Below are 19,785 nucleotides of genomic sequence, written 5' to 3'. Positions count from 1 at the left end.
TGTAATGTAAAGAATTTCACTGAGTCTGTTGTCTTTTTTAACTTCTTCAGAAATTTATTCTGCTGTAAATCGGCCGAATGACATCTAGTACATCTAAAAGATTGTTGGAGCTGAAAATAGTTCTCCATTACATTCCACCACAGGTGCAGAAGTTGTTTTTAATTGGCAATGAAAAATGCAATTTACTTTTTATCTAGTTTTTTTTTTTTTTTAATCACACAAGTATCCAGTTGCAATGCGAAAACTTTTGCCACCTGTGTTACAAGAAAATTGGTACCTGAAAGCGGAAGTGACGCCACGCAGGGCGGATGTGGACGTGGCATACCGCTGCAGCAGTTCTGCTGAATGTCCGCCTCTCATTCTAAGAAGGGATTAGGGAGAAACACCAGGGGACGACATCTATTTTTTTGTTCAGCCCCCGTCGCTTAGCCGATTTACGGTTCACCGCGAGCAGAGTGACGCCTCATTATTCCCAACACTTCGGAGGTAGGTTTCGATGTGATAAAACATGGCACTGTGACATCCATGTCCGGCTTTTTTTGCCATGTTAGCTGCTAATGCTAATTAGCATTTGCTAAAGTAGCTGCCGTATAAGCAAATGGATGTCACTTAGCTTTAGCCAGCATGCTAACGTGCTAGCTCCGGTGGTGGTATGCACAACAGCTGATTGAATCGCCTCTGTCATGAGCGACTTGGCCGACTAGAACAAGTTAGCCTCCCACCCTCCAGGCCTCATCACTTTGGACTTTTGTTGAGTCAACAGAGATGTACTTTGTACCCGGTCGTCGCCAGTAAAAATAATGTGTGTTATCTTGTGTTTGTTGTGACTGCGGTTCGGTCATGTTAGCTGAGCTAGCAAGCTAGCAGTTATGCGGCACTGAAGCCAGTTCTCTGCTAGCCCTGCAGAGCGTTGTGAATTAATTCCATATTGTGTTTTCTTTATCAGCCACTTCGCTTGACATCGATTTAATTCGAAAAAATATATATATATTTTATTTTTACCACATCCTCAATCGTAATTGTGTGTCACTAGCTACAGGCCCCGACACGCTAAAAAAAAAAAGAGAAACACGGCGATTGTGTTTCTCGTCGTAGTTGAATTATTTAAAACCCCACTCGTTTATCCCGTGTTTGTCTTGATAGATGATACTCAGTTGTAAAAGTTAGTCCCTCAGTTAAAGTGCCTAAATGTCCGCCACGCAAACACATTTGTTAGCTGAGTGATTGACACTGTATATTTTGAAATGAACATGGCCAGGCAGAAAGTTAGCCATAGTTATGTTCCGAGTCAAATGGACCTATTTAAAGTTAACCAAAAACTGAGTAACGTAACAATCATTTTTTTGTATGTATTGGGTTGAATGAAGTTTACCAGGTTGCTGAGGTTCATGGTTCGATTCATGACTCCATCATACATATTGAGGTTCATTGAACTGTAACCTGCATCAGTGTGAATGGTTGTCAGTTTTATTGTGTGTTTTGATTATTTTAGTTAATGAAAAGTTTTTATTGGGGGTTTTCCCCCCCTGCAGTTTTTACACTTTTGTATGATAAAACCGGCCATACATTATTGCATAGTGAGGGCAGAAGTGAAATAAATGTTGCTGCCAATTTTTGACATATTGCCATCTAATTTAATTTTTTTAAATAAATGCACACATCACTACTGGTGCAACTCTTATATATATGATTTCTATTTTAAGTTTTTAACTTAATGCTACCGTGGTTCTGCCTGGCCAGGAAATGTGAGTGGCATGCAGTTCAGGGTGTGTGTTGCAGCCAATTCAAATAAAGGTGTTGTCAGTGAACTTGTAAATATTAGCTTCTTATTCTAAGTCCGTCTAGAGGTAGTTGATTAACAGTGTCTTTTCAAAACTGTTATCTGTTGTTGTTGATGATGATGATGATGATGATATCGTCCTCGTGTCATATCAGATTTAGGGATGAACTGAAGATGAATGTAAACCAGCACACTCCCATGGCCTCTCCTTATGGCCAGCCTCAGCCTGGTTACGGGCAGCCTGCCTTTGCACCCTTGGACGGCGGGTACCCGCCACCCTACGCACCTTACAATGGCCCTGTGTCAGCCTACCAACCTGGAGTGCCACCGCAAGGTAAAAATGCGGCACATGTCCGGCTAGGTTTGATATTTGTTGACGTGTGTTATGGCCCCACGGGAAAAAAATCACACTAATCACAATCTTAGCTACCTTCATGTGGCTTGATACTTTCACTCCGTCATGCCCTACCGCCATTGCCAAACTTTTTCCCAACTTTCCTTTCTTGTATTTCAGGTTATTCATCTTTTACCACCTTTCCCTCTAAGGCTGCGCCAGCCAACCCCGTCTCAGAGCTCTCCTCTCCTCTTGACCTAGGTAACGCCCTGCTTTCGCTCTTCTCACCTTGCGATCATCCAGTCCTGGCCTTACCTTTTTCCCCCACCATTCGCTTCACAAGAGCAAACTTAAGGGACAAATATTTAGTTTTTAATAGTGAATGGAATTTCTACACGTCTTTCAGGTCACAGCAGGGCTCCTCCCACCTCCGGGCCACCGCCTGTATCAGCTCCTCAAGCGTACAATCAGTATGGAGGTCATCATCAGGGTGACATTCAGAATGGACCCCCGCCTATGACACAGGCGCCCCCAAGGTACTGAAGTAGATTCATTTCTCTCATTTCAATATTAATGATGAAAAAGGGAGATCATGTTGTAACGATTATTATGTTTTTTGTTGTTTCCAGGCCAGTTGGGACCCAGTCATACAACCAAGGAGCGCCCACTTCATACCCTCAACACTATGGACCCCCGCCCACAATGCAACACGTCACTAGTCAGATGAGCAGCATGCAGATTAACTCAGGGCCACCCAACGCCCCCGGGCCCGGATACGGTATTAACTTTTATCCGTGCATCCAATAACATAACATTGCATCTCAGCCTATCTGGGTGGATCCGTGTATTTTGGCTAGTGTGCAAAGAATGGCTTGATTAAAAATACATAGGAAGCTAAAAACAATTCATTTTTGGTTATGTAATTTCATATTTTTGGGGGGTTGACAAAAATAGCAAGTCAAAATATTTTGAGGGAGGGGAAAAAAAGTATTAATTTTATGAGGAAAAAAGGAAAAGTATGAAGGTGGGGTTTAATTTTAAGGAGGGGGGAGAGAAAGTCTGGTTTTGTAATTTTTAAATTAATTTAACATTTAATTTTTATTGTCATTATAAAAATAAGTTTTGAAAAAGTCAGTTTTATTGCCCAGGAACAAAATTTAAAGGAAAAGAGAGAGAGAGAAAAATCATTTATGTCTTTGTTGATTGGCACGTTTCTGTGTGTGTCTCCTCAGTGCCACCTAACAACTCTCAGCCTCCCGTCAGTAGTTCATTCTCAGCCGGACCTCCCACCACCTACACGCAAGCTCTGCCTCCAGCATCGTCTGCTCCCACCCAGGCGCCACCTGCTTCTTCTCAACAGTACTACGGAGGCCCCCCTCCACCCTCCCAGCCGCCATTCAATCCCTCTCTGCCTCCTACTTCTCAACAGCCGTTCACCTCCTCCGCTCCTCCTCTTCCGCCATCCAATCAGCCATCCTTTGCTCCTCCTCCCTCGTATTCAGGTCCCCCGCCGGCTCAGGCTCCCTCTCCATCAATGTCGCAGCCTCAGCAGTCCTTCCTCCCCACTCAGCCTGCCTTCTCCTCGGCCCCTCAGGGCTCCTTCCCTTCAAGAGCGCCGCCTCCCACCACCTCTCAGTACCCTCCTCCTCCAACGTCAACCCCCTCGGGCCAGTACCCGGGCCCATTGCCGCCTCAGCAGCAACCCCCTTTCCCTTCAGGTCCCCTTCCTCCCAGACCCCAAATGCCCCCCACGTCCATGTCTCAGAGCAACCACTTACCTCCAGGACCACAGGGCCCGCTATGCCCTCCTGGACCCCTGCAGCAGCAAATGGTCCCAGCCCAGCCCGGAATGCCAGGAGGGTACCCTCCCCAGCAAAATGGTGAGAAGATTGAGTTAAAATACTAGTGTGCTGTTTTTTGTTTTTGATTTATTGTTGTTTTTTTTATAATAATAATTCATTGAAGCACAGGTAATTACCACTAGCTTTCATTTCCTGAGGTTAGTGAGGCTGGGATTTTTTTGTGTGTTTTTATTTAATTTTTTACATCAATCCTGTACTTAAATTAACCTGCATTTTTTTTTTATGTGTCCCTTCAGGTGCTTTTGGGCAGGTAAGAGGCCCTCAGCCCGGCTTTGCAGGCCCTTATCCCGGCCAACCAAATTACGGCACTCCGGCACCAGCACCGGGCCCCACCCAACCTGCTCAGAAAAGACTGGACCCGGATGCCATTCCTAGCCCAGTAAGAAGCCACAAAACACTTTTGCCATATTCATGCAAACTCTCTGTATTATTTCTCAGTACTTGCGCATGAATGACAGTAGCAATAATCTATAAACAGCTCTACTGACTAGGGATGCACGATAATACTATTTTCAACCGATACGATAAACCAATAATTTAGAAAGTGCCAATGTCGATAACTGATAAGTGAGCCGATAATTGTTTGCAAAATTAACTTGAATACAAATATACTGTCAAGTCCTACTATAAGTCGAACATGTACAAATACATTGAAACATTGTGTAAAGCACCATGAAGCTGAATTTTATTGATATCTTTGCTTCAAAGACAACCAGTAACTCATTTTGAGTTTGCCAAAACAAAACAGTCATGTTTTAAAAATGCAACATAAAAACGGCGAGGGTAACATTTTGGGGAGACACAGTAAAGAAAGCCCACACTGACGACTGCCAAGTCGCATTGATGCATCTTCAGTCAACACGAGGTCCGTTGTGCGCATTATGACGTCACAAATATGCAACACTAAAATAATTGAGGAGACGGGTTGAGGAGTTGGGCACATGAGCCACAACAGATGGACCAACATGGCATGTCTATTATTATTGTCGGATTTCTTTATTATCTGGTGCATCTGTATGACGTCAAATTGGTTGATAATTGCCGATAATTATCGGCCACCAATATTATCGTGCATCCCTACTACTGACCAATTTCTGTCTTAATAACAACAATTCTTGCAACTTTTCGCTGTGGTTTCACACTGCTGCTCCTTTTTTTTGTCTTTCAATCTGTGGTGTTGATTAATTGTTGTCCTGTTTTGCACAATGTTGCCGGACAAACTTTTTGAATGTAAAGCAAGCGTCTGACATGCCGACCGTGCAGAAATCAAGACATAGAATAGACCCAGACGCTATTCCCAGCCCAGTAAGTGTCCTCGTGTGGCTCTTCCTCTTGTCCTAGTGCTGGCTTTCCAAACGCATCCCTGCCACCCTCGCACCCTCCGTGAAATGCCACTCTTTGTTTTTAGTGTTTTGGATCTCTTGGTTTTCACAAATGACTTTATTTTTAGGGTCTGGTCAGTGCTCCCCCCCCCTCCCAACATTCACATACTCTCCATTTGCTGCATGTTAGTCTTCACTTGCATGCCCGTGGGATTCACCCTATTTCCTGGGGATGCCATTTTGTTTGTCACTTGTGTGTTTGGAAGCTCTGTGACTGAGAGCCAAAATGTGAGGGCGAGAGTCTCCATGTGAGAGGAAGAAAAGGACTGTATGAGTGGCAGGCAGAATGTGAGAGCGCGGTAGTCCGTGTGGCATGTTTGTTTCGAGTTTGTTTTTTCAAGCTTTTTGTCCCATCTTTTAGATCCAAGTAATCGAGGATGACAAGGCCAAGACCGTAGAGCCTTTCACCACAGGCGTCAGAGGTCAAGCGCCGCCGCTGGTCACCACCAACTTCCACGTCAAAGACCAAGGTGAGACCTCCGAAATCTCCTAAGCTTGCCGCCACTAATGTCGTCCATGATTGTTATGTTTGTAGGGAATGCAAGCCCCAGGTTCATCCGCTGTACAGCCTACAACATACCCTGCACAGCAGACATGGCCAAGCAGTCTCAGGTGCCGCTGGCCGCCGTCATCAAGCCCCTCGCCACGCTGCCACCGGATGAGGTCAGCCATCTTCTCTCCGCTATCCATGCTTATTAATTGGACAAGTTCAGGAGTGGGGATTACTGTTCTCCGTGTCATTTGTGTGATGAAATAATTCTGCTATGAAACCTCTATCATCACAATTCTGTGATTGTATATAGACACCTCCGTACCTGGTGGACCACGGCGAAGGCGGTCCCATCCGTTGCAACCGCTGCAAGGCCTACATGTGTCCATACATGCAATTCATCGAGGGAGGCCGCCGCTTCCAATGCGGCTTTTGCTCTTGTGTCACAGAAGGTGAGTTTGTGATTGTTGTTGTTTTTTTTAATGCAAGTTATTGATGTTCTTTGTGTTTGGGTCCAGTCCCTCCTCATTACTTCCAGCATCTGGACCACACTGGGAAGAGAGTGGACTTCTTTGACAGACCGGAGCTATCGCTGGGCAGCTACGAGTTCCTGGCCACTGTCGACTACTGTAAAGTGAGTCTTCCTTGTCTTGTGACGTCCTAACATATTTTATATAAAGTTACTCACGTAGCTTTGTTTTGCTTTAGAACAACAAAATTCCTCAACCTCCGGCCTTCATCTTCCTTATCGACGTGTCCTATAACGCCGTCAAGAGCGGCATGGTCGGCATCGTCTGCCAAGAACTCAAGACGCTGCTGGACCAGCTGCCCAGGTAGGAATTCATGGGAGAAAAGAACCCTTTTAGGAACCAAGCCCATTGTGAGTAGCAAATATTTAGTGAATAATTGACAGGTCAACACAATAAGCCATTTGCTGATGGAGGGGTAGAGAGAGAAGAATAAGAGGAACAAAGCCATAAATCAATTTTAATAACCATAGTTGGAGCCCCTGCTACGATAGGCAGAGGGGACAATCTGTGCTCATAGCTTATTTTTCATCAATCTGTCCTCTGTGCCGCCATGTCAGATGGGGATCCTGAGGTAATGAATACTTTGATGAATTTTCTCAGAGCATCTTCTCCTTACAAGCATCACATTTCTTAAGAGAATTCCGCAGCAAAGATGACGCCAGTTCTGATAATCTTTTTCTATGCAACAATGTGAGCTGGCTCATCCGTTTCTGGCAGAGATAAGAAGCCAGAATGCAACACAGCTTTTTCTCGATTTACAAAATCAGAAAGAGATGAGACAGTTTGGCCTTTTTTCCTTTAATATCATTTCACATCTAAATTTGAGGCTACAGGGCATGGACAATTCAATTTGTTGAACTGATGACTGCGGTCTGCTCGGTTCAGGGGAAATCGGAGGTGTTCCAGGAATGCTTGACAGCAGTGCAGCAACAAGTTCAGGGAAGGCGATTATTTTTTTTTTTTACTTTATTTAGGTTGACCCTCCCACTTTTTGACTCCAAAATAGTCCCTTCAGAAATCAACTCCTCCAGCATTTTTATGATATACTAAAATTAATTTAGGATTTTTTCCTCGGTCCCCCCCAGAGAACAAATAGAGCTGAACCACAAAACCCTTTCGACATCTAATTTAAAGATCAGAGAAAAACAAAAGTTTGTGACAAAAACACTTTTGAACGGAACTATATAAGTCTATGTATAAAAGTAAAAGTCTCAATCTCATTGTTTCCTTCTCCAGAGAAAACCCAGAGTCGGACTCGGCGGTGCGAGTCGGTTTTGTTACCTATAACAAGGTGCTGCACTTCTACAACGTCAAGCCCAGTCTGGCCCAGCCACAGATGCTGGTGGTGTCGGACGTGTCGGAAATGTTCGTGCCGCTGCTAGACGGCTTCCTCGTCAACGTTGGGGAGAGCCGGCAGGTCATTGAAAGGTTGGTGAGGCGCACAAACGCGGGCTTCCCACCAAGCAGTACAGTTTTGACAAAGGAAACAGATTTGCATTCTGAACTGAGAATTGCAAGAAGGTGAAGATCCAATTCGGTCAAACCTCTTCTCTATGTTCTGCAGTTTGCTGGACCATATCCCGGAGATGTTTGTCGACACCCGAGAGACTGAGACAGTCTTTGGACCTGTCATACAGGCCGGACTGGAAGCGCTCAAGGTAATTCTCGCCGGTCCAGATGTTGGGGGCTCCTCTGCTGTGAGCGTGTAAAAACTGCATGATGTTCCTCAGGCGGCGGACTGTGCGGGGAAACTGTTTGTGTTCCACACCTCGCTGCCCATTGCCGAGGCCCCCGGCAAACTCAAGAACCGAGAAGACAAGAAGTTGATTGGCACTGATAAGGAAAAGGTAACAAGTCAAATACTTTATGGTTGTATGTCCCTCCCTATCTCCAGATCCCTTGAAACTATTTGTTGACTGACTTGCAAACGCTACAATCTTCCCGGCACGGTCATGTCACTTTGTATGTAACGTTTGGCGTCCTGTTCAGTCTCTGTTTCAGCCTCAAGGCGGCTTCTACAACACACTGGCCAAAGAGTGCGTGGCACAGGGCTGCTGCGTGGACCTCTTCCTCTTCCCCAACCAGTATGTGGATGTGGCCACACTCGCCGTGGTCCCCGTCTCCACTGGAGGCTCCGTCTATAAGTACACCTACTTCCAGGTGGGACATTCTGCAGTCTCCCAACAGGTCATGCGAAGGCCCTCTAGGACAGTGGTTCTTTTTTTTTCCTGGAGAGCTCAGTATTGTTCATTCTGTAATTTTACCGATTTGACATGTCATCATCATTGCTCTCTTTTTTTTTTTTTTTTTAACAAAAGGACAGTGATTCTTAACCGCGGTCCTCAAGTACCCCTATCCAGCCGGTTTTCCATGTCTCCCACAGCCAACACAGGTGTTTTAATCGAACCAGCTAATCAGCAAGCTTTGCATGAAGTCTGACCCCGGGATTACGCCGCATGCGTGTGCGTTGCGGCTCCGCTCCGCTGCGTCTTGACTGCGTGCTCCGGACACGTAACATTTATGGATAAAACTTACTTGCTGCGCACAGCTGCGGTCCGGCAGCTCCATCGCCGGCAACTTCCCACCGTCTCTCGCGTGATCGCGTGCGACAATGTGGCGTTAAAAACGGCGCAGAAGCAGAAAAAGAGGTGGACTTTGATTGAACTTGCAACATCAATTTTTAGGTTGTCCAAATAAAAACGGCACGTGTCATATATAATCCACCTCCATCATTAATCTCTCCTCGTCCGTGTTCGCTGCGGCGAATTAAGCGTTAAGCATTAGGCTATGATGTTTTGCTGACATGATTGCGAAATAGGATCTAGCAGGTCTTTTATTCTGAAAAGTAACCAGATTTTTTTAATTTATTTTGAAACTGCCTCGGTCTTCCTGTCCCGCTCGATGTGTTCCGTGCTAGTTTGCCATTTGACGGATGCGTCGTCCGGCAAAAATTGAAACTAGGTCTATCCGTGCGGCGGGCTCCGGCACGACGCAGCTGGTCCGCAGTCGATCCGCAAGCGCGCACCAGCCGGTGTCATTTGAACAAGCTGATAGAATGGAAGCGACTCGGCTGCGACGGCTGAGCAGAGACGTAACACACGCGCGTACGGTGTAATTCCGGGGTGATAACGATCCTCAGATGTGTTGGCTGAGAGAGACATGAAAAACAGGCTGGATAGAGGTACTCGAGGACCAGGGTTGGGAACCAGTGCTCTAGCAATTGCTCTTCATTATTATTATTCTCACAAATAATTTTCCTATTTTGGGGGGCCTCACTACCTGAGAACTTAGCAACACCAGTAGCACACCTTGGAAAGTTTCATTTGATTAGCTCCCTACGCCAATTTCATTGATCAGCATGAAACTGAGCGGACATGTGTATCATAACAGAATGCACGGAAAAGGACCCTAACCCGAAATTGAACAATAAGCACCTATTTTTGTTTGAAGCAGACATTTTGTTTGAATTCTAGAACCTGTACTTTTGACTAACTTAGTGCTAGGAATTTACCTAAATGTGCCTATTTTTATTTTTTTTTTGCCAGAGCTGTTTAATGTGGAGGGGCCCAACATTAAAGTTTGATCATTTCGAAGATTCGCCATGAATCACCATGGGGTGCGAGTACCCGTTAATTGCTGCTTTCAGCTTTAATTTACATTCTTATCTTTCCAGGCGCAGTCAGACCAGGAAAGGTTCCTCAACGACCTAAGACGAGACGTTCAGAAGCCGATCGGCTTCGATGCTGTCATGAGGGTTCGAACCAGCACAGGTGAGTCTGTCTTTACATTAATTAAGAAAAATGCCACTACGATGGGGAAGACAAAAAACTAATTGAAGCCCCCTTTAAGAAATTGTAATAGTTTCTTATAGATGCAACAAGATGTTGAAAAATTACTACTTTCCTATTAGACACTGCTATGGGCTGACTAAATGAAGCTCCTGCCCTCACTTCAACATAGTTCTTTGACGTCATGTTGCCACAAGATGGTGCCAAAGCTGTATTTTTTTAATGAATGAAGACAAAGCAGTTTCTTCTTTGTCCTTAGGAATTCGAGCGACAGACTTCTTTGGCTCGTTCTACATGAGCAACACCACCGACGTGGAGCTGGCCGGGCTCGACTGCGACAAGGCGGTCACGGTGGAATTCAAGCACGACGACAAGCTCAGCGAGGAGGCCGGGGCGCTCGTGCAGGCGAGTGCTAATTGGTCTGGTGAAGCTGCTCGTCCTTTCTGTCCATCTAAACTTGTTTTGCTCGCGCCCCCTCCAGTGCGCCGTGTTGTACACCAGCTGCGGCGGCCAAAGGCGCCTACGTGTCCACAACATGGCCGTCAATTGCTGCTCCCAACTGTCCGACCTTTATCGCAATTGCGAGACGGACACCATCATCAACTTCCTTTCCAAATATGGTGACGATCCACACAATCACGATGATTGCTTTTGTTTGTTTTGTTTTTTCAGCTGTCACATACTGGTTTTTTGTTTTTTTTAGCTTTCCGAGGCATCCTTAACAACCCCACGAAGGCGGTGAGGGACACTCTGGTCAACCAGTGCGCACAGATCCTGGCCTGCTATCGCAAGAACTGCGCCAGTCCCTCCTCAGCCGGTCAGGTACGACCCTAAAATGTCCATCATGAACAAGGAAACGCTACGATGGCACTGGCCTAACATCATTACAGTTTGCTTTTCAACTTTGCACGGCGGGGGAAACGTCAGACATTTTCACCAGTTAGCCTAAGATGCTAAATGTATGTCGCCGTAAAAATACAATCACTAATTTTCTTTGAGCTATTTTGCTCTGTTTTTTTTTACTCTTGATACACAGACATGCTCTTTTATGCACTTGTTGTCAAGCTAGCTGTTGCTAGTCAACACAAGCTACTCCTCCGCCAACATCGAGCTCCAAACTCAACATTTTAATTGCCACTGTGAGTTACTGTTAAGTCCTTGGTCCTCTTAAAAGGATCGGTATAAATCCAAACTGTTATTGTTTAACATCGAGCCCCCTCGTGGAATACTTAAAATGGTTAACAGCTACTTGGACCGGGGCATTTAAAAATGACCCACTGCTTCTTCACCAACAGATCTCAGTATATTATTATTTTTTCCGCCTCCAGTTGATTCTCCCCGAGTGCATGAAGCTGCTGCCCGTCTATCTTAACTGCGTGCTGAAGAGCGACGTGCTGCTGCCCGCCGCCGACGTGTCGTTGGACGACAGGGCGTACCTACGGCAGCTCATCAGCTGCATGGACGTGTCCGAGACGCACATCTTCTTCTACCCGCGCCTGCTGCCCTTGGTATGCCCAGAACAAAAGTCTTGCTTGAAGCTATAAGAGAAATGACTGATGAGTGGCCCGGATGTTTGTTGCTTTTTCTTAGACGAAGCTGGAGAGCGGTTCGTTGCCGGTGGCAGTGCGGGCGTCGGAAGAAAGGCTATCGAAAGGCGGCGTGTACCTGCTGGAGACGGGCCTGCACCTGTTCCTGTGGGTGGGGGCCAACGCACAGCAGGAGCTGCTACTCAACATTTTCGGGACGTCCAACTTCGGCCAGATCGACGCCACGATGGTGAGAGGATGTTGGTCCAGGCCAATATTTTCATTCGTAGTGTTTCTCTTCTGCAGGACAGTATATTTGTTTTGTTTTTTTCATTGTCTTTCTTTGGATGTTTCAGACGTGTCTGCCTGTCTTGGATAATCCGTTCTCACAAAGACTCCGAGAGATGGTCGACTCCTTCAGAGCGCAGCGGTCACGATACATGAAGGTAAGTGGGTTGATTGTCATTTTTGTATTATCACGAGATTTAGAACCGCAGTAACCGGAATTTTATGATTATTCAACGTCAGGAAGTCATGGCCATTTTATAGTCAATTTGGCCTGTTTCAGGCTGTCCTTCAAAGGTGAACTCGGTTTATAGATTTTGATCCGTTTCTACCAAATGTAAATCACAAGGGACGATGCCTCAACTGTTTTTCGACATTTCATGTGGGTGGAACATGGCGGCGAAGTTGAGCAAAAACACAAAACTCGAGTTAACTGGTAAGGAATTGAGCAATTAAGCGCTTAAGTGTGATAAACTCTCACATCACTGCCATTTTAGTCATTTTACAGGGTGTCCATAAAGTCTCTTTACCATTTCAAAATTTTATTAAAAATGCAATTGATTAGATATTTTATTTAGATTTGTTATATTGTATTCAGCGCTTATTAAAGTTTTTTTTTACCTCTTTTAATACACTTCTACATGGGCACCATTAGTTGCACGAAGCACATCAAGACGGTACTCGATTTCTTGCCATGTTCGCTGTAGCATAGCCTCATCAATTGTGGCAATGGCATCAGTAATCCTTTGCTTAAGGTCAGTAATGATAAACACTGTGTGTTTTTTTTAAACACTGAATACAATAGAACAAATCGGAATAAAATATCTTATCATTTTTAATACATTTTTTAAATGGTAAAGAGACTTTATGGACACCCTGTATATTAAATCCATGGGGTATGCATGCTTGAAAATTAATTTAGGTTATTGTTGGTTCCGATATATAATAAGTGACATGACAAGATTACAACCATGATGACTTAGCTCACTGTAATCATATTGTGAAATTGCCATATGGTTTTGTTTCGAAAAATCTACATTCACAATTTAATATTATTATTCATTCTTACTATAACCCCCCACCCCCCTATTTGTTCTCTCCTGTTGCAGCTAATGGTAGTGAAGCAGGAGGACCGCTCGGAGCTCATCTTCCGACACTTCCTGATGGAGGACAAGAGCGTGAGCGGCGGCGCGTCCTACGTGGACTTCCTGTGTCACATGCACAAGGAAATCCGCCAGCTCCTCAGCTAGACCCCCGCCGACTCCGCCATCTTTTTCTTCCCTCCTCCTCTTCCTCCTCCTTCCCTTCCTTATTATTATTATTTTTAACCTAATAAACTCCTTATTGTCAGCGGAGTGCCACAGCTGGCGCCAACCTTACATCGTGTGAGTATGTGAGGAAATGTGTGTGGGCGTGAGATAATCTGATGTTAATAGAGCTTCACTCGGCTTCAAATTGACTGCGAGCGAGGAGGAAGAGGAGGGTGTGTGTGTGTGTTTGTGTGTGTGTATGTATATATATATATATATATATATACACACACAATGAAAAATCATGTATGTAACAGGACTGTATGTATTGACTAGCACTGACTAAAGGCTGTTTAAAGCACCCTCTCCCGTACATGGCTTTTTATAAAGAATCCAATCCCGTTCTATAGGAGGCTTCCATACTAGCAAGCCGCCAATGAAATCAAATAAATGCTGTAACCTGATCTCCGCTACTCCCCTTTGAATGATTGCCGTGTAGCGATCCAATTCCTCTGTAAACACGTGTGTGTGTGCGACTGTCGATATATTCAAAAGTAGTAATTTCCCATAAGCATCTCAAAATGGCCTTTTGCCTTTCATTAGTTCATTATATCCCAAACATCTTTGGGTTAATGCGCATATTGATTGACCCTGAAATCATTCACGTCACCAAAATGGAGCCTTATCTCCCGTAATGGCCCTCGTGCTGTGCCTAATGAAGTGTCTTCACTTTTACAGGCTAAGCTCATTTTTGATTGACACATAAAGGGAGTTAACCAGTCACAATAATGAACACGTCGTTCATTTAGCTTTCAAGAAGACATTTGTGTGCCGAATCAAATGGCCCACTTTTACAGCCAATGCTTGTTTAATAATGCCACCAAAAAAAAGTGTAAGCTTACGTAAAAAAGGCCCTTTTTGTGCAGTTGTACCTAATAAAGTGTCCTAATGTCACACATTGTGGGAGCTAGCTAACCATGATAATTACGATATTGCTCGTTTAATTACGGCAACAACAACAAAAGGATTGTTAATGCAAAGGGCCCCTTTTCGTTCGATCCCATTCAAAGTGTATGTACCTAATCAAGTGGCCTCGCTTCCCATGTCAAGAGAGACCAAACAACCGCAATAAGGGACACGCTGCACATTTAATAATGCCACAATAAAACAAGCGTTTTCTTTTGTAAAAGACCCCCTTGTGTCAGATCGTATTGAGGTGTATATGGTGCGCCCACGTGGCACACCAAGGCAACCGCAATAATTACAATTTTCATTTAATAATACTCCAAGAAAAAAAAAACTAAGCGTTATATTTTTTTGTGAAGGTCTATTGTGTTAGATCCCATTGGAGGTGTACCTAATGAAGAGTCCTCACATGTGGGGAAGTATGCAGCTGCCCCCCCCGTCTTGCTCCTTAAGTTTTTTCAGCGTGGCATGATTGAAGCAGACAAAATGGGCCCATGCTGAACAGTCTGTGTGTTTATATATACATATATAAATATATCAAATATATAATCTGTACAGAATTCATAGAGAAAGAAGCCTTTTAATTCTGCTGTGATGGGCTTTTTTTTTGCCATCACAAAAATAAGAATCATGGCTTTTACTAATGAACTGGGGTGAATAATGTCATGACTGATACTACTTTGGATGAGCGAGTGAATGCGTGTGTCGGTCCTGGTGACATTTCTAATAAGGAACAGAGGGACCGGACCCTCGAACAAACCCACCAAATTAAAAGTCCAAATCACTTTTTATTTCCTTTGCTAAATATGTATAAATGTGTTTGAAGCCCTCTGTTCTCTGTTACCTCGATTGAGCCACAATCGTCACTGTAATCTTCTTTGTTTTGTTCCTTTTTTGTTTTGTTTTTTTCCCCCTTTCTCACTGCCTCTTGGGACTGCTAATAAAAGTGATTGTTTCAGAAGTGAAATTCAACACCCGTCTTCCCAAGTTGGCTTCATTTGGAGCACTGCACACGGCCACCTACTTAAAACGGATGTCCTATGGCAGTGGTGTCCAAACTCGGTCCTCGGGGGCCGGTAGTCCCGCAGGTTTTGGAGGTTTCCCTGCTCCAACGCACCTGTTTCAATCAACAGGATTGTTATCAGGCTTAGTAGAGCTTGCTGATGAGCTTCAGCTGTGTTGGAGGAGAGAAATATCCAAAACCTGCGGGACTACCGGCCCCCGAGGACCGAGTTTGGACACCACTGTCCTATGGGAAACCAATGTCATCGTAATCCATTTGAATTATAAATCTAAAAAATATATTATTCTAAAAGCTGCAATTAAACTAACTAGAATGTTTTGTACATAATTATAAATATATATATATATATATTTTTTTTTAATAAATTAAAAAAAAATTCTCATTTTTTTTATATATATATACATATATATATACATATACATATATATATATATATACACACACACATATATACACACACATATATATATATATATACACACATATATATATATATATACACACATATATATATATATATATATATACACACATATATATATATATATATATATACACACATATATATATATACACACATATATATATATATATATATATATATAAAAATATACATACATATATATTTGTTTTTTATATGTGGGTGAGTATGTGCGTGCGAGCGTGTGTGTATTCATCAGTTCACCTAAAGCCCATTAAAAAAAAATCCCATACTAATAATATAATATAATAATAAATTGCCAAATGCAGAAACATCAATGTAAGTTATCACGATGTAGTGGCTCTTGCTAACAGACAGAATTAAGTAACCAGAATTAGGTAAAGAAAAATTCTATATACGTAGACCATGTTTCTATCCATCCATCCATCCATTTTCTTGGCCGCTTTTTCCTCACAAGGGTCGCGGGGGTGCTGGAGCCTATCCCAGCTGGCTTCGGGCAGTAGGCGGGGTACACCCTGAACTGGTTGCCAGCCAATCGCAGGGCACACAGAGACGAACAACCACACTCACATTCACACCTAGGGACAATTTGGAGTGTTCAATTAACCTGCCATGCATGTTTTTGGAATGTGGGAGGAAACCGGAGTACCCGGTGAAAACCCACGCAAGCACGGGGAGAACATGCAAACTCCACCCAGGAAGGCCGAAGCCCGGACTCGATCTCACGTCCTCTGCACTGGGAGGCGGACGTGCTAACCAGTCAGCCACCGTGCTGCCCCCCATGTTTCTATAAATTTTGATATTTGTTTTTTATTTGAGGCAGATATTTTTTTCCATTTCCAATTATAAATATTTCTAATGTGTGATTTCCCCACCCGCATATTTTTTTAGAAGTATAAAATTACTTAAGTAAAGATTGTCTTGCCTTATTGTAAGGCAGTTAATGGGAATTCTCCTGATGGCCAACTAAGCATATTTTTTAAAATGTATATAATAATATAATCTAAAAATAGAATTGAAGCCTCAAATGAATTGGAACAAATACATACATACATTTATATATTTTTAATTCAATAATGGTTTTCAACACAAAAATCCCAAAGAATTTTAGAGTAATAAATATGTTTTAAGAAAGATACATTTAAAAAATAAAATTTAAAAAAAAAATTACTCAAAAGATTTGATGTACTGGAGTAAATATTTTTTGTAAACCTATCAAATTCATTACTTTATTTCCCCGGACAATCAGCAAAATCCTATAGTTGGTCAAAATAAAGCTTCACTATAAGGTAATATAGAACTATGTAATTTCTTCCAGACAATCAGAAAAAAATTGTAAAGCACTTTGTTGAAATATTTCTAAAAATTAGTTTTCAGTCACTTGATTTTACTTTTTTTTTTTTTTAATTATAATTATTTAGAAATAAATGACAAATGCGTTATTTTCTATGCATGGTTAAAAGAAAGTGTGAGTAGCCCACCTGGGTTTCCATTTTCATCCTCCACCATTGAGAAGCTAAAACCTTGCCACATTTCAAAGCGCATGATGATACTGTCCTCTTAAATAATTTAATAATGCATCCGGGATGGAATTTCCCTCAAATGACTCGTTCAAACTTGCACTTGGCAGATAACCCAAGCCCTGCTATGCCTCAGCGATGGGAAACACTTAAGCCCTTATCAGTTCTGTTTTAAAAAAAATAATTTAAAAAAGTGGATTAATTTTGACCATCCTGGTTTGTAGCCAAGAGGGAGGGAAAGTATTTATGTTGCATCTGTCAGGTTGTTCCAGCTCGCAGAGCGTGGCTGACATTGGTCAGGATTTGACTGCACGCCACAGTTAAGGACTCATTATAAATCTTTTTAAAGGAGACATTCTGGATGTGTTTTTTTTTTACAATTATAAACACTTGTCAGCTGTCTTTAAATTTGTGTGGCATAAAACACCCCAACAATGGACCTTTTAACGGTTATATTTATTGCCATGCAGAAATATGACTATGCCTAAACACATACACACTTAAAGCAAGAACCGGTATCCATTCAATTGTATTGTGACTGCAGCATTTTAACACCCAACAAAATAGGCAGAAAAGATTTACTGGGTTGTTTAATTGCACACTTGATGAGTGTATAAGCAGTCCAGGCACGCAACGATTTGGATACAAAACATTAAAAAAGTCAATTTTCCAGAATAAATGAAAAAGAAAAAAAAGCAAGATTGTGCTACCTCAGCAGAAAATCCACTGGAGGTCAGCAAAAGCACACTTTTCATTGTGCTAGTAAATCACTCCTGTTTTTTTTTTTTTTTAATCAAAAACAACTTTTTTCCCAATGCTTTCGAACACATCTTTGAGATGCAATTGTTCACTTCATGTCGGTGAACTGTGTTCCAATACTTTTGTCCACTCCATTTAGACTTACCACGTTTAAATCTGTGCGCAACGCATGTTCACTTTACACAGGTGGAACTTGTCCATATATTTTTGTCCCCAGCATAAATGTCTTTTAGGGTAAATAAATGGACAAAAGTATTGGGACACATTTTTACTTGATGTAACTTTGTATCCCAATACTTATGTCCGTTGCTGTAGACTTTCACCAAAAGTATTAGGACACGTGTGTAAGGTTCTTCAGTTGGAACATGTCTCAATAATTTTGTATATTGTTTCACAGGTTCAGCAGGAACAATTCATCAAATAATTGGATTGCAACTCAATGCCGGGGACTTTCGACATGCAAACAGCCAGTCAGTCAACTGTACACTATGCCGACACCCTCGTCACTCGCAAGTCTTTTTAAAGCCATACACACTGAAAGTCACAGTAGAACGTGAGGATGGTGACCCCCAAGTGGACAAAAATAATGCCTGCACCTCACATGCACATCATCCAATTAATCGATAGAATAATTGGTACATTGATTTAAAAAATGTTTTGGTATCAGTTTGCGTTCATGTGGAATATGTCTCAAACAATACTTGTCTACCAGTTTTCAACGGGTTATTTTATTCTTCACATCCCCCCTCGTTCTCATTATGTCTTCAAAGTAGTGCATCTCGGGGGAGGGTGGGGGGGGACAAGAGGCGGGAGGGAAGGAAAGCGTGTCATGACTCAGCCCTGTGGCCCCGTCCACCCTCTCATCATCATCATCTTGTGATGTAACTTGCGGATGGCGTCGTGGTCACTACTATTACTCACAATATTACTTTTTTTTTTTTAATACATAAAAGACTGAATGATAATAAAATAAAATGCTGTGTTGATCATGACGCTGTGCTTCACAAAGATCACTTTGCTTTTCATTTCGACACCTCTTCTTGTGGCTAATAATAGTTGTGGACTAAACACACACACACACACACACACTGGAGGACTTATGTGATTCATCAAACGATCATGGGGGGGACGGTGTTACTCTTGCTCATTTTCAAATCTCATACATTAGTGTGCTTAGCTTTGCATAATGTAGTCAGAGTATATATATATATGGGAATTTCTAATATTTCTGAGAAAAGAGTGCAACACACAATTGTAGAGAAAAGAGGGTGTGTTGAATAATGTCTCCCTCTTCAGTACCACGGACAGCTCCATGGATTTATTGATAGGCCATTGCAGAAAGCGCACTAATGAGGACACCCGCTTTAGAAAATGGATGGATGGGTAAACAAAACCATCACTCTTATTGTGCTTGTCTGTTGATTTTGACTAAGTGGGCATATTTCCTACTTTGCCTCAGTCTTTGAACGCAGCGTGCGAGCATCCTCTATTTCCGTGCCGGCTCAGCACTCTGAAAAAGAGCAAAATGCTGATTTTTTATTTTTTTTTTAAGCTGTCAGTGTGGGAACACGCACACACTAAAAGCCGCAACACGGAAAAGTTCAAATATGATGAAGTGGTATCTGCATGAGCGGCGTTTGTGTGTGTGATGAAGAAAAGAAGGCCGGCGTGTGTGCACGAAGACAAATGAGCCGCGCGCAGAAAACGTAGGCTGCTGGCCCCGCTCCTGCCCTCCTTTTCCTACGTGAGAACCCTGCCGCCTCGCCTCCTCTTCCTCCACCTCCTCAGCCTCCACACACGCCGTTACATAATGCTCAACTCCTCAGCCCTTTGTTAGCGCGCGGCGG

The 19,785-nt window shown here is 43.0% G+C and overlaps 1 protein-coding gene across 4 annotated transcripts; it reads left to right on the top strand.

Moving 5' to 3' along the window:
* The first annotated feature begins 295 nt into the window (after positions 1 to 295).
* sec24c (SEC24 homolog C, COPII coat complex component) lies at positions 296 to 15,165 on the top strand. 4 transcript variants are annotated; one of them, XM_077550588.1, is made up of 25 exons: positions 296 to 486; positions 1,936 to 2,114; positions 2,295 to 2,375; positions 2,521 to 2,650; positions 2,744 to 2,892; positions 3,347 to 3,994; positions 4,213 to 4,355; positions 5,213 to 5,281; positions 5,720 to 5,828; positions 5,894 to 6,021; positions 6,162 to 6,300; positions 6,367 to 6,482; positions 6,557 to 6,681; positions 7,615 to 7,806; positions 7,943 to 8,036; positions 8,109 to 8,225; positions 8,368 to 8,538; positions 10,052 to 10,148; positions 10,426 to 10,571; positions 10,648 to 10,786; positions 10,870 to 10,988; positions 11,495 to 11,674; positions 11,757 to 11,942; positions 12,049 to 12,138; positions 13,087 to 15,165. In XM_077550588.1, the coding sequence occupies exons 2-25, from the start codon at positions 1,955 to 1,957 to the stop codon at positions 13,225 to 13,227; spliced, it is 3,669 nt and encodes a 1,222-aa protein (XP_077406714.1). In that variant the 5' UTR covers positions 296 to 486; positions 1,936 to 1,954; the 3' UTR covers positions 13,228 to 15,165. The 4 variants fall into 4 exon arrangements, with proteins under 4 accessions (XP_077406714.1, XP_077406717.1, XP_077406716.1 ...); XM_077550591.1 differs by lacking the exon at positions 2,295 to 2,375; XM_077550590.1 differs by lacking the exon at positions 5,213 to 5,281.
* The last annotated feature ends 4,620 nt before the right edge of the window (positions 15,166 to 19,785 follow it).

This window comes from Vanacampus margaritifer, chromosome 18 (genome assembly GCF_051991255.1).
Source record: "Vanacampus margaritifer isolate UIUO_Vmar chromosome 18, RoL_Vmar_1.0, whole genome shotgun sequence".
NCBI lineage: Eukaryota > Metazoa > Chordata > Actinopteri > Syngnathiformes > Syngnathidae > Vanacampus > Vanacampus margaritifer.
Note: the sequence above shows the minus strand (reverse complement) of the source record. Positions and strands in the feature narration are given on the sequence as shown.

Excerpts from the sequence above, each read along its gene's own strand:
- sec24c (XM_077550588.1), top strand. The coding sequence starts at position 1,955 with ATGAATGTAAACCAGCACACTCCCATGGCCTCTCCTTATGGCCAGCCT. Across the intron at positions 10,149-10,425 it reads GAGGGTTCGAACCAGCACAG|GAATTCGAGCGACAGACTTC; the intron begins GTGAGTCTGTCT and ends CTTTGTCCTTAG. Across the intron at positions 11,675-11,756 it reads ACCCGCGCCTGCTGCCCTTG|ACGAAGCTGGAGAGCGGTTC; the intron begins GTATGCCCAGAA and ends GCTTTTTCTTAG.